This window comes from Symphalangus syndactylus, chromosome 19 (assembly GCF_028878055.3).
Source record: "Symphalangus syndactylus isolate Jambi chromosome 19, NHGRI_mSymSyn1-v2.1_pri, whole genome shotgun sequence".
Classification (NCBI taxonomy): domain Eukaryota; kingdom Metazoa; phylum Chordata; class Mammalia; order Primates; family Hylobatidae; genus Symphalangus; species Symphalangus syndactylus.
The window spans coordinates 79681282-79694349 of NC_072434.2; the positions used below are offsets into that span (position 1 = coordinate 79681282).

The 13068-nt window shown below is 39.9% G+C and overlaps 1 protein-coding gene across 10 annotated transcripts in view; it reads right to left on the bottom strand.

Moving 5' to 3' along the window:
• Positions 1-13068, bottom strand: part of ARID4B (AT-rich interaction domain 4B) — a 172500-nt gene that overhangs the window by 63166 nt on the left and 96266 nt on the right. For all 10 annotated transcript variants that reach the window (XM_055233939.2, XM_055233938.2, XM_055233936.2 and 7 more), the window contains exons 9-12: positions 11447-11526; positions 8137-8213; positions 6298-6452; positions 1181-1253 (exon numbers count right to left, since the gene is read on the bottom strand). In XM_055233939.2, the coding sequence (XP_055089914.1) occupies positions 1181-1253; positions 6298-6452; positions 8137-8213; positions 11447-11526 (385 nt within the window). The remainder of the gene's footprint in view (positions 1-1180; positions 1254-6297; positions 6453-8136; positions 8214-11446; positions 11527-13068) is intronic.

A 13068-nucleotide genomic window follows, 5' to 3' on the forward strand; every position in this document is an offset into this window, starting at 1 on the left:
TTTTTTCACATAACCAGATTTTTGAAACCTTTTATTTTCATTCTACTTTCTTCCCTCTGCTGAGCAAATAAATAAATACTAGACAACTGCTTCCCAATGAGAGTTACTTTTATGGCATTTTCTTTGTATTTTACCAATTTACTACTACTCTAAATAATGATTCTATAGTAAAGCTACATGTTTGTTTGTTTGTTTCATTCTAACACAAGAAAATGCAAGGCAAGGATGCTAAATCAAACCATGAGAAAGTGGTAGAGGAGATAACAGGGTAGGGGTACAATGCCTCATATAGCCATTTCTACAAAATATATGACTGGCTTAATCATATTTTTTCGCTCTTCTCTAGTATTAGATTTTATTCATTTTCTTTGCTTTTTCATTTATCTTATACAAGAGCCTATGAAACAGCATACTTCTTAGGCCAACCCTCCATTCATGTAAAGAAATAATACAAGAATCAAAGACATTTTATACTGAAAAAGAAAATATATTGTGTTAGGCATTATCATTTATGAAAACAAAACATGACAAACAGAGTCAGTTTCTACTCATCAGCATTACAATCAGGGATTTAGAAAACGTTCAATTCCTAGTGTATTGTGGTGTTTCCAAACACTAATCATTCATTTTGCCCTTCCCTTTCAGCTAGAAAGCCTCTCCTTACTCGCTTACAAGCATCTTCCCAGGAAAGAAAGTAGACTCTGACCAAGAAGATAAGCTAGAGAATAACAGTGTTGAGGTTACAGAAGGATTAGTTCATTACCCTAAGTGATTCTTCTTCCTTCAATCCTTCCATGGCCTTAGCAGCTTCTGGCAGATTAAATAAGCTGAGCCAAGGCTCACTTTGAGACTTTGTCACACTTCTTTCTCTATTTCTGGCTTAATTCCCATTTTGCTACTGTTCTTTAGGGACCCATGGATAGGTAAAGGGATTGGCAGGACAGGGTAGTAAGTGCATTTATGTGTCCATAGCCACAGTATCTGTCAAAATGCTATCAAATTCCTCATTCTACTTGTTACGTGACAGACGCTATGCTAGGTGCTGGTGATATCAGAGTCAAAAAGACAGCCATAATTACTGATGACATAAAGTTCAGTAAACAAAATTCTATTCTTATTTTTAAGATACTAATTATCTGTCCAAAACTTACCACATTAAGGATAAATAAAAAATACTCACCTCTATCTTCCATAAATTTGTACAACTGCTGAAGAAAGTTCTCCCTTTCTTCTGGAAATGGTTCTATTTCTTCCTAATTTTAATCACAAAATAATATTATTTTCTTCAATTAAGCATTTTAATAAAACAAGCAGATTTCTTACCAACAGCAAAGACTAGTATTCATTAAAATACTTCAAAGGCTTTTTATCTAATCAAAGTTATTCTTTTAACACTAAGCTGTTCAAAACCAGATAAGTCTAGACATTTTATGTTTTATAGAGGAATATGTCTTAAAAAGTATCCCAATAGTTAGAATCCTCACAGTAAAAATTCCCATATGAGAAAAGGGACTAGCAAGATTGTTCGTGTTTTTTTTTTTTTTTTTTACCATATCAGAGAGCTATTTTTCAAATCAGGATCACAGGCTCAAGAATACCTACTCTCAACTTGTGCGAAACTGAGTCAGGGTTAAACATCAAAACTAATTCTATTATTGCTCCTCAAGGTACTATAAAAGTATGGGTCCCATTAGCTGTAACTGCAAGTATCCTTCATTTTATGCAGCCCCACCGTATATACCTCAAGCTTACGTAATCAGTGAAGTGGGGAACAAATTTGATCTACAATACCTGAAGATTCAGACTTAGGGAAATCTTCAAGTAATAAAATAGTTCCCCGATTTATCAATTACAAGGGAAGGACTAGCTTCTTGCTGCTGTGGCCAAGGGCTGTGGCAGCAGGGAGCTGGTCCTGAAGCAACCTGCAAGGAGCAGGGTAGTAGGTAAGATTGAGGAACTCACCAACTCAATGACTTTCATCTATTCAACAAACACTTGAGCACCTGTAAGTGTAGGCACTATGCTAGGTGCTGAATCAAATAAAAGAAAAAATAAGCCATGGAGCCTACTGTTACAGAACACGATTAGGAGTAACTGCAGAGAAAATGATTCCAAATATACAGCTAGGCTTTACAGTTACTCTGGCTTAAATATACATATTTGTAACAGTAAAAGTTAGCATATTCAACTGGTAATCTAAATAAATAAAAACACAGCATTTTTAAATTTGGAAAATCATGTGCCTAATGCCACTGCTTTAGCAAGATTGTCTTTTTAATTTAAAAGCTAGTACAACAAAGAAAGGTAATTTTTTTTTTAAAGCCCATGTTGATAAACTATTAGGTTTTCTAATTGGGCAGAGAAAAATAAATGACAACCATTAATTTGCTAATGATGAATCTGTATTTCTCAATTTAAACACGCTCCATACATTCAGGTTTTGGTAAGGTGATCAAATACAAATCTAAGGACATCTATTTTCTAGATGTTATCTTAAATGTTCCCATAGTACAATATTTAACTTTAATAAACAGCCCAGCTTATTCCTATTCCAAAAACGTTTAAGGTAAGCTTTTAACTCAAGAAAATGTTTACACTACACTACAGATTTGCTTTTACAAAAACACTTGTGAAAACACTAAGCACCAAAAGGTTTGGTAGCTATTTATCATTTGTTATATTTTACACACTATGACAGACACTTTAAGTATGAATACGAGTAAGACAGCATTCCTAACTTTAAGGAACTTACAAATTCATGGGGAAGAAAAAACAGACAATAAATATAAATGACAAAAATATGTATAAGGAGCAGTAGTAGTTTTTTATTTTGTTTTGTTTTTGAGACAGAGTCTTGCTCTGTCGCCCAGGCTGGAGTGCAGTGGTGTCATCTCGGCTCACTGCAACCTCCACTTCCTGGGTTCAAGCAATTCTGCTGCCTCAGCCTCCCGAGTAGCTGGGAGCTGGGGTAACAAGCACCTGCCACCACGCCCAGCTAATTGTTTTTTTTTTTTTTTTTTTTTTTTTGAGACAGAGTCTTGCTCTGTCGCCCAGGCTGGAGTGCAGTGGTGCAATCTCGGCTCACTGCAAGCTCTGCCTCCCGGGTTCACGCCATTCTCCTGCCTCAGCCTCTCCGAGTAGCTGGGACTACAGGCGCCCGCCACCATGCCTGGCTAATTTTTTTTTGTATTTTTAGTAGAGACGGGGTTTCACCGTGGTCTCGATCTCCTGAACTTGTGATCCGCCCACCTCGGCCTCCCAAAGTGCTGGGATTACAAGCGTGAGCCACCGCACCTGGCCAATTTTTTTTTTTTTAGACGGACTCTGGCTCTGTCACCCAGGCTGGAGTGCAGTGGCATGATCTTGGCTCACTGCAAGCTCCACCTCCTGGGTTGACACCATTCTCCTGCCTCAGCCTCCTGAGTAGCTGGGACTACAGCCGTCCACCACCATGCCCGGCTAATTTTTTGGTGTTTTTAGTAGAGACAGGGTTTCACCATGTTAGCCAGGATGGTCTCGATCTCCTGACCTCAGGTGATCTGCCCACCTCGGCCTCCCAAAGTGCTGGGATTACAGGCGTGAGCCAACACGCCCAGCCACACCCAGCTAATTTTTGTATTTTTAGTATAGACAGGGTTTCACCATGTTGGCCAGACTGGTCTCAAACTCCTGACCTCAGGTAATCCGCTCGCATCAGCTTCCCAAAGTGCTGGGATTACAGGCATGACCCACCGTGCCTTGCCAGGAGCAGTAGTAGTATAGACTAGCAAATGAACTGCTGCTTTCCTGAGGTGAGAGAGGTGATGGTTCACAGGTTTCTCTTTACAGAGATGGCACCTAAGTAGGGTTCTGAAAACTGAACAGGAATGTGCCATGCTGACTAAGGAAGGAGGGGAGGAAAAGATGGTGCCTACAGAGGTACTAGCATATGCAAAGGTGAGTAGCAGCAATATATGTAATTTGACACTGCTACAGCATAAAGTTCAAGGGGGGGGACATAGAAAGGGAAATGATGAGAAAAAATTGAGGCAGGAATTGCACTATAAAAGAGATTCTATATGAAAGCTTAACTTTTACAGTGACAAAAAGCTACTCAGGAGGTTTTTAGCAGCAAGGGTATGATTGCTCATTTTAGCAATTTAAATAGAAAGCAGTCAGGGAGAGGACTGAAGCAGGGAAATTTCTACATTACAGACTGTCATTACAGATCACTATACCCTAAAATATAACCCCCAAAACAATCTCATTTCATTAATACTTTACTACAGTTAAAAGGCAGAATTTCATAACTTACCTAAAATATTACATACTGACCAATTAATTTACTAAACACATTAAATACATTTCATTTCATGGTCAAATATAGTAGCCTTCACTATCTGCACCACTCATTAACTTTTACGAGGCTGTTCAGCAAACCATTAAAGAGTACCTTGTCACTGCCAGACCTAAAGCTCCAGTTAAAATAAAATCCAAAATTTGAGCTCTTTGATCCATATACAAACAGATGTCTTATTTATGATCTAATTAGAACTATCTACCCATTTGTCTTAGATAAAATGATTCAAGATTCTCTGAATCAAAGAGATACTGATCTTTACTTTTCTGTTTTTTTTTGTTTTTTTTTTTTTTTTTTGAGACGGGGTCTCACACTGTCACCCGGGCTGGAGAGCAATGGCACAATCTCGGCTCACCGCAAGCTCCGCCTCCCGGGTTCAAGAGATTCTACTGCCTCAGCCTCCCAAGTAGCTGGGATTACAGGTGTCCACCACCACACCTGGCTAATTATTTTGTATTTTTAGTAAGAGACGGGGTTTCACCATGTTGGCCAAGCTGGCCTCGAACTCCTGACCTCATGATCTGCCTGCCTCAGCCTCACGAAGTGCTAGGATTACTCATCCCAGCATGAGCCACAGCACCCGGCCTTGATTTTTCTTTTAAATATTAAATGAAAGATGTATTTTATACTTTTCTGGGTAAATCAATAAAATATGGAGTTGTAAACATTTCATGAGGTGACAGCTGTCAACATGGTAATGAAATGCATTTTAAAGTATTAGGTAGGTAGGGCCGGGCGCGGTGGCTCATGCCTATAATCCCAGCACTTTGGGAGGCCGAGGTGGGTGGATCACAAGGTCAGGAGATCGAGACCATCCTGGCTAACACGGTGAAACCCCGTCTCTACTAAAAATACAAAAAATTAGCCGGGCGAGGTGGTGGGCGCTTGTAATCCCAGCTACGTGGGAGGCTGAGGCAGGAGAATGGCGTGAACCCCAGGGGGCAGAGCCTGCCGTGAGACGAGATCGCGCCACTGCACTCCAGCCTGGGCGACAGTGAGACTCCGTCTCAAAAAAAAAAAAAGTAAAAAAAAGTGTTAGGTAGGTTCTTTTTTTTTTTTTTAAAAAAAAAAATAAGACAGGGTCTCACTCTGTCACCCAGGATGTAGGGCAGTGGCAAATTCATGGCTCATTGCAACCTCCACCTCCAGGGCTCAGGCTGTCCTCCCAACACAGCCTCCTCAGTAGCTGGTGCAACAGGACTGCACTGACGTGCCCTGCTAATTATTTTTATTTTTATTTTTGTTGAGATGGGGTTTCACCATGTTGCCCAGTCTGGTCTTGAACTCCTGAGTTCAAGCGAGCCGCCTGCCTTGGCCTCCCAAAGTGCTGCGATTATGGTCGTGAGCCACCGTGCCTGGCCTAGGTGGAAACTTTCTTTTTTTTTTTCTTTGAGACAGAGTCTCGCTCTGTCGCCCAGGCTGTAGTGCAGTGGCGCAATCTCAACTCACTGCAAGCTCCGCCTCCCGGTTTCATGCCATTCTCCTACATCAGCCTCCTGAGTAGCTGGGACTACAGGCGCCATCACCACGCCTGGCTAATTTTTTATATTTTTAGTAGAGACAGGGTTTCACCGTGTTAGCCAGGATGGTCTCAATCTGCTGACCTCGTGATCCGCCTGCCTCGGCCTCCCAAAGTGCTGGGATTACAGGCATGAGCCACTGTGCCGAGCCTGGTGGATACTTTCTTAATCATCTCATAAACCAAAAGCATAGGAAGAGTAAGACATGTTTTTGAGGTTATTAGGATAATCAGACTTAATATTTTTAATTTCACAAGATCATACATCTAAAGTAACCAAGTAAACTATGTGATTATGAGTATCACAAATACAAGATTATGAAATATTTCTCATACTAAAAATACTTATGTGATTAATCACTTAATGCCAAATCCTAACCCACAAGGGAAACCCAACTGTTATTTATAATTTTAAAAGGTATCAACTGTTTTCACTTACCTCTTCTTCACTGCTATTATCCTCCTTTTCTTTTTCATCATCTTCCTCCTCCTCTTCTTCCTCTGCTTCACTGCTAGAGCTATCTTCTTTCAATTCAGTCTTCCAGTTAGCAGGAATAGTTCTACTTTTGTGAAATTCAAGTGCCTGTTCAAAGGCTGGAAATAGACCACAAGCTACGTGAACTGAAGAAATTAAGACAATTGTTTTCTCAAAAAGCATTAAACACGATAAAGAAATAAAAACTACTGTACTAATACCACTGACATTTATTGTTTGCTATGTACCAGAAACTGCGTTAAGTGCTTTTAAATGTAGCAATATATTTAATCCTATCCATCCTATGCATTAGGTGGTCATTTTATAGATGGCAAAACTGCCACCATTGGAAGATTACTTAAGTTAAAATAAATAAAATAAGAGCAGTTTTGTTCTTTTAAACAAAGATTAAGCTTCGCTAGTAAAAATCTTTAATACAGGAAATCATGTAATATGCAACAAACAATTATCAAACAGTATTAATACCAGGCACAGACCCATTAAAATAAATATACAATACCTGAAAATTGACCACACATGATTTTTACATTTTCAGTTAAACTTCAATTAAAACTATGGTAACAACTACCTTCAACTAAAATTAGCTAGACACAATTATTCTCATTTTACAATATATGGGAATAAATTATATACCAAAAAATCTTGATGATTTTAACCAATCTACATAGCATATTACTGAATTCAAGGAATAAGGGCAAGGAGAAGGCAACTATTTACAGTGCCAAAAACCAAGTGACAAATGCAATTACCAGATATTCCTCAAATAAAACTACTGGAGCCTTGTGGTTAAGGATGTACATTCATTAGTGAGAAATACCAAACCAAAATTACTTTGATTCCTCAGCCAGGCGTGATGGCTTATGCCTGTAATCCCAGCACTTGGGAGGCCAAGGCAGGCGGACTGCCTGAGCTCAGGAGTTTGATACCAGCCTGGTCAATGGTGAAACTCTGTCTCTACTAAAAACACAAAAATTAGCCAGGCATAGTGGTGGGCGCCTATAGTCCCAGCTACTTGGGAGACTGAGGCAGGACAATCGCTTGAACCCAGGAGGTGGAGATTGTGCCGAGATTGTACCACTGCACTGCAACCTGGGCGACAGAGCAGGACTCCATCTCAAAAACAAAACAAAAAAACAATAACACAAAGTTACTTTGATTCCTTTCTTCTACCATTCCCAGAAACTAATATTTTATTTACCAGGCAAAAGCTAGATTATAGTAATAGCTGACTACACAGTTCTCTCCCATTATTCTAGATTATTATGCCTGACTATAAGCTAAAAAAAAAAACACACACACAAAAGGAAACTTATGGTTGGGCACAGTGGCTCACGCCCGTAATCCTAGCACTTTGGGAGGCCGAGGCAGGTGGACTGCCTGAGCTCAGGAGTTCGAGACTGGCCTGGGCAACACGGTGAAACCCCATCTCTATTAAAATAACAAAAAATTAGCCGGGCATGGCAGCATGTGCCTGTAGTCCCAGTTACTCAGGAGGCTGAGGCAAGAGAATTGCTTGAACCCAGGAGGCAGAGGTTGCGGTGAGCCGAGATTGCGCCACTCCAGCCTGGGCAACAGAGCAAGACTCTGTCTCTGAAAAAAAAAAAAGGGAAACTTATAACACAGAAGACACATGGGTTTATAAAAATAAAGGTCACAAGGAACCAAATATAACCATAAGAACATAATTTAAAAAAAATTTTAAAGAGCAAAGAAAAATTTAATCTTCAAAAACACTTCAGCGGTTTTTACAGTACTTGTAATTTATTCCAAGATTATCCTTACCTTGCTTTAAAACAGCATCAGGCTTTGGTGCAGTGTCACTAGTAATTTCATGGACATCTTTTCTTGGAACTGAAGTACTATATATTTTTTTTAATTATAAGAGAAGAAAAAAAACCCAAAATATGACTGAGATTAATTAAGAATCCAGATGATTACATAAGACAGAAAGATACTGAAAATATGAGAATGTTGACATTTACAATAAAAGTGATTGCACACAGAGTAGCAAGTCAGAAATAACATAAAAGACAGGATGTGAAAATACGTAATCATCTACAGAAGGATCCTACCGTAAGAGCTATTTTATAAACACCAACGTGTTCCCAAATACCAGAGTCCCCTGCCCAAATGCAACACTGAAAACTTTTTTTGTTTTGTTTTGTTTTGTTTTGTTTCTGAGACAGGGTCTCTGTCATCCAGACTGGAGTGCAATGGCACAACCTTGGCTCACCACAACCTCTACCTCCTAGGCTCAAGCGATTCTCCTGCCTCAACCTCCCGAGTAGCTGGGATTACAGGCACATGCCACTACCACCCGGCTAATTTTTGTATTTTTAGTAGAGACGGGGTTTCACCATGTTGGACAGGCTGGTCTTGAACTCCTGACCTCAACTGATCCACCCACCTCGGTCTCCCAAAGTGCTGGGATTATAGGCATGAGCCACCACGATTATAGGCACGGCCAAAAACGATTTATGGCAATACAATGATAAAATATTTGGGGCCAGGCATGGTGATTCATGCCTGTAATCCTAACACTTTGGGAGGTCAAGATGGGAGGACTGCTTCACGCCAAAGTTCAAGACCAGGATGGGTAATATAGTGAGACCCAGTCTCCACAGACAAACTAAAAAAGTAAGAAAAGAATTAGCCAGGAGTGGTGGCATGTGCCTGTAGTCCCAGCTACTTGGGAGGCTGAGGCAGGGAGCTGACTGGAAACCCAGGGCAGGGTTACAGTGAGCTATGATTGTGCCACTGCACTCTAGCGTAGGCAACAGAGCAAGATCCCATCTCCTAAAAAATAAAGGTTGAGCTGGGTGCAGTGGTTCACACCTGTAATCTCAGCACTTTGAGAAGCCAAGGTGGGTGGATCACCTGGGGTCGGGAGTTCAGGACCAGCCTGACCAACATGGTGAAACCCCATCTCTACTAAAAATACAAAAATTAGCTGGGCATGGTAGTGCATGCCTGTAGTCCCAGCTACTCGAGAGGCTGAGGCAGGAGAATCGCTTGAACCTGGGAGGCGGAGGTTGCAGTGAGATGAGATTGCGCCATTGCACTCCAGCCTGGGCAACAAGAATGAAACTCCATCTCAAAAAAAAAGTAAATAAAATAAAATAAAATGAAATAAAATAAATAAATAAAGGTTGGACACAGTGGCTCACAACTGTAATCCCAACACTTTGGGGGCCAAAGTGGGCAGATCACTTGAACTCAGGAGTTCAAAACCAGCCCGGGCAACATGGCAAAAAAAAACCCTACAAAAATTTGCCGAGTGTGGTGGCACACACCTGTAGTTCTAGCTACTTGGGAGGCTGCCAGAATACTACAGTTGCCACACTGTACATCAGATCCTGTACATTTTATTCATCTTACAAATAAAAGTTTGTGCTGTTTTAGTAACGTTTTCCCATTTTCCTTACCCCCCAACAATTTAATAGCAAGTCAGTATTCAATTTCTGTGCTCAAATTCCTCTGATTAACCCAATTTTGTTAAAGTTGGTTCTACACATTTTTTTGTTTTGTTTTGTTTTGAGATGGAGTCGTCTTCTTGTCACCCAAGCTGGAGTGCAATGGCATTATTTCTGCTCACTGCACCCTCTATCTCCCAGGTTCAAGCGATTCTTCTGCCTCAGCCTCCTGCGTAGCTGGGATTACAGGCGCCCACCACCATGCCTGGCTAATTTTTGTATTTTTAGTAGAGACGGAGTTTTGCCATGTTGGCCAGGCTGGTCTCGCACTCCTGACCTCATGATCCGCCTGCCTAGGCCTCCCAAAGTGCTGGGATTACAGGTGTGAGCCACCGCGCCAAGCCTACATACTGTTTTTGAAGCTAACTTTTCAGACTGGGTGCAGAGGCTCACACCTGTAATCTCAGCAGTTTGGGAGGCCAGGGCATGTGGATCGCTTGAGTTGAGGAGTTCGAGACCAGCCTGGCCAACATGGTGAAACCTTATCACTACAAAAAATACAAAAATAGCCAGGTGTAGTCCCAGATACTCAAAAGAAGTTGAGCTGAAAGCATAACCTGAGCCCAAAGGGTCATGGCTGCAGTGAGCCGTGATCACGTCACTGCACTCCAGCCTGGGTGAAAGAGTAAGACCCTCACCAAAAAATGAAATAAAGTAAAATAAAATAATTAAAAATAAAAATACCCTTCCCGAACTTGAAAATTCAAACACCAAATCTTAAAACATGATGATCTTTTTAAGGTATTTATACCCAATACAATTCTGTATAAAATATCTGGCTTCTCTAGTCACATAATTCTTAAAGAAAAATTAACAAATCATTTTCTTAAGACTTACCATCCATATACAAGTAACCCATTTTAATCCTCAGACTACTGCAAAAGTTGAATATTATCCAACAGGTATCATTACAACCATTAGACATAACTAGTAGAAGTATTGGAAATTCCTAATTAGACCATCAAGAACAAACCCTAAGGAAATAATGTCAATAAATACATCAATAGGCCGGGCGCGATGGCTCACGTCTATGATCCCAGCACTTTGGGGGTCGAGGCGGGCAGATCACGAGATCACGAGTTCAAGACCAGCCTGGACAACATAGTGAATCCCCGTCTCTATTAAAAATATAAAAACTAGCCGGGTGCGGTGGCATGCGCCTGTAGTCCCAGCTACTCAGGAGGCTGAGGCAGGAGAATAGCTTGAACCCAGGAGGCGGAGGTTGCAGTGAGCTGAAATTGCACCACTGCACTCCAGCCTGGGTGACAGAGTGAGACTCCATCTCAAAAAAAACAAAAAAATCAATAAAGTATTAAATACGTTAGATATGGCAAATTTGCCTCAAATAACCAGCTATTATGTGGACAAATGTTGACAAATTAGACAGTACTGAGTGTCTAGTTTGGAAAAGATTACCAAAATTAGTAAGGAAAAACATACTATAAGACTATAACATATTAAGATAATATGAAAAACAGTCACTCTTTGAAACTTTCTGTACGATGAAAAATAAAAGCCTAAGGTAATTGGAAATAACTAATTAATTATTTAACATCCTAATTCAAAATAACAGCATATATTTATAAACTGGTTTTTCAAATCAAGTAAATTATACTTACAATTTTCCATCTTTGAAAGATCGAACAAGAATATTGTCCTTTTTTACAGCAATCTCATCACTACAATCAGGACAAACCACCTTTTAAGAAAAAGGGTGAAGCTATTATAACTAAAAGAACTCATAGATAGTTAGGTAAGTACCTACCATTTAAATCCTTTTAAAAAGTGTAAGCTTGAAGTTTAAAAACTAATTTTAGTTTGAGGGTAAACAGGTACACACACATGTGGGAGCACACACAAGTAATTTTAAATTGGTATCCTACATCCTTCCAGCTGCCTGGATAATCTAGATTTTTTTTGGCATAGGCACGGCATTGAAAGCAGAAGTACAGCTATGACTAGGATGAAGCTGTGGACGAAGTTCTAGTCAGAAACAGAAAAAAAGGTAGAGCTAGATCCTTAACTGAAGGGATACATCATGGCTAAGAGAAAAACAAGGGTCCAGAATTTCCAGAGCCTTGTGGGCAATATTAATTCTTAAGATAAAATCTAACATCTTTGTTGAAAGAATCTGAAACCAAAGAATGTCATAATAGATTTTCCTTTTAAAAATCTACTTTGGCTGCTATGAAGAAAATGGACCACGCAAAGGCAACTGTTCAAAGAAACTAAGCTATTGTGATCATTTGAGTGAGAGGTGGTGGCTTGGATGTAAAGTGGTGGCAATGGCAAATTAAAGGAATGAGAAATATCCAAGATAATTAGGGAAGTAGAAAGATAAACAAGAAGAGGACACTTAGTTTTCTGCCTTGTACAAATAGGCAGATGACAGGGTTATTCACTGTGAAAGAAAAACAACAAAAAAGGGCCAAGTTTGTGCATGAGGGAAGGGATAATAAGAGGAGTTTTGGGACTACTAAGTTTTAGGTGGCTAAAAGACATCCAAATGAAGATAGTGAACAGAAAAATTAGGTCTGGAGCAAAGCGTAGAGGTCTGGACTCAAGGATATAAATTTGAGCACCCACAGCCTAAATATTAGAGGTCTAAAACTTGGGGCTTGTGAGCCAAATCCACTCATTACTTTTCCCTGATGAGCTAAGGATTTCGAAAACTGCACATGTGATAGCTTTGGCCAGTGATGACACTGGTGTATGAGTAAGTGGGCTCACTGTCCAGTTCTGCCACAGAACGACAATATGCATTTTATCCCATTCACCCACGTATGTTATTTTCTTGGTCACTTTGATTATCTCTTTGTTATCTCTGCAAAGTGAAGCTTTAAAAGGGGATGAGATCACCCTAAAGAAAATACAGCGATACATTCTGAATCCTGAATTACAGCTTGAAAGGGTGATTAGAAGAGGAGAACTTGGTGAAAAAAACTGAAAAGGAGAACTGCATGAGCCATGGAATCTAAGATTTCCCCCTCTTAAAATGAAATTGGAAAATAAAATAAAAAATTGAGACTGAGAGTAAGTCTCAATTAGGATTAAACAATACTACTTACATTAATAAGCTCAGCACAGTCCTAGTCAGGGTAAATACTCAGTGCATGGTAGTTATTTATAGTTCCTGGGACTATGTAGTTGTTTCCCTTTTCTTTTTTCTTTTTCTTTTTTTTTTTTTTTCTGAGACAAGGTCTCACTCTGTGCAGTGGTGTGATCATGACTCAATGCAGCC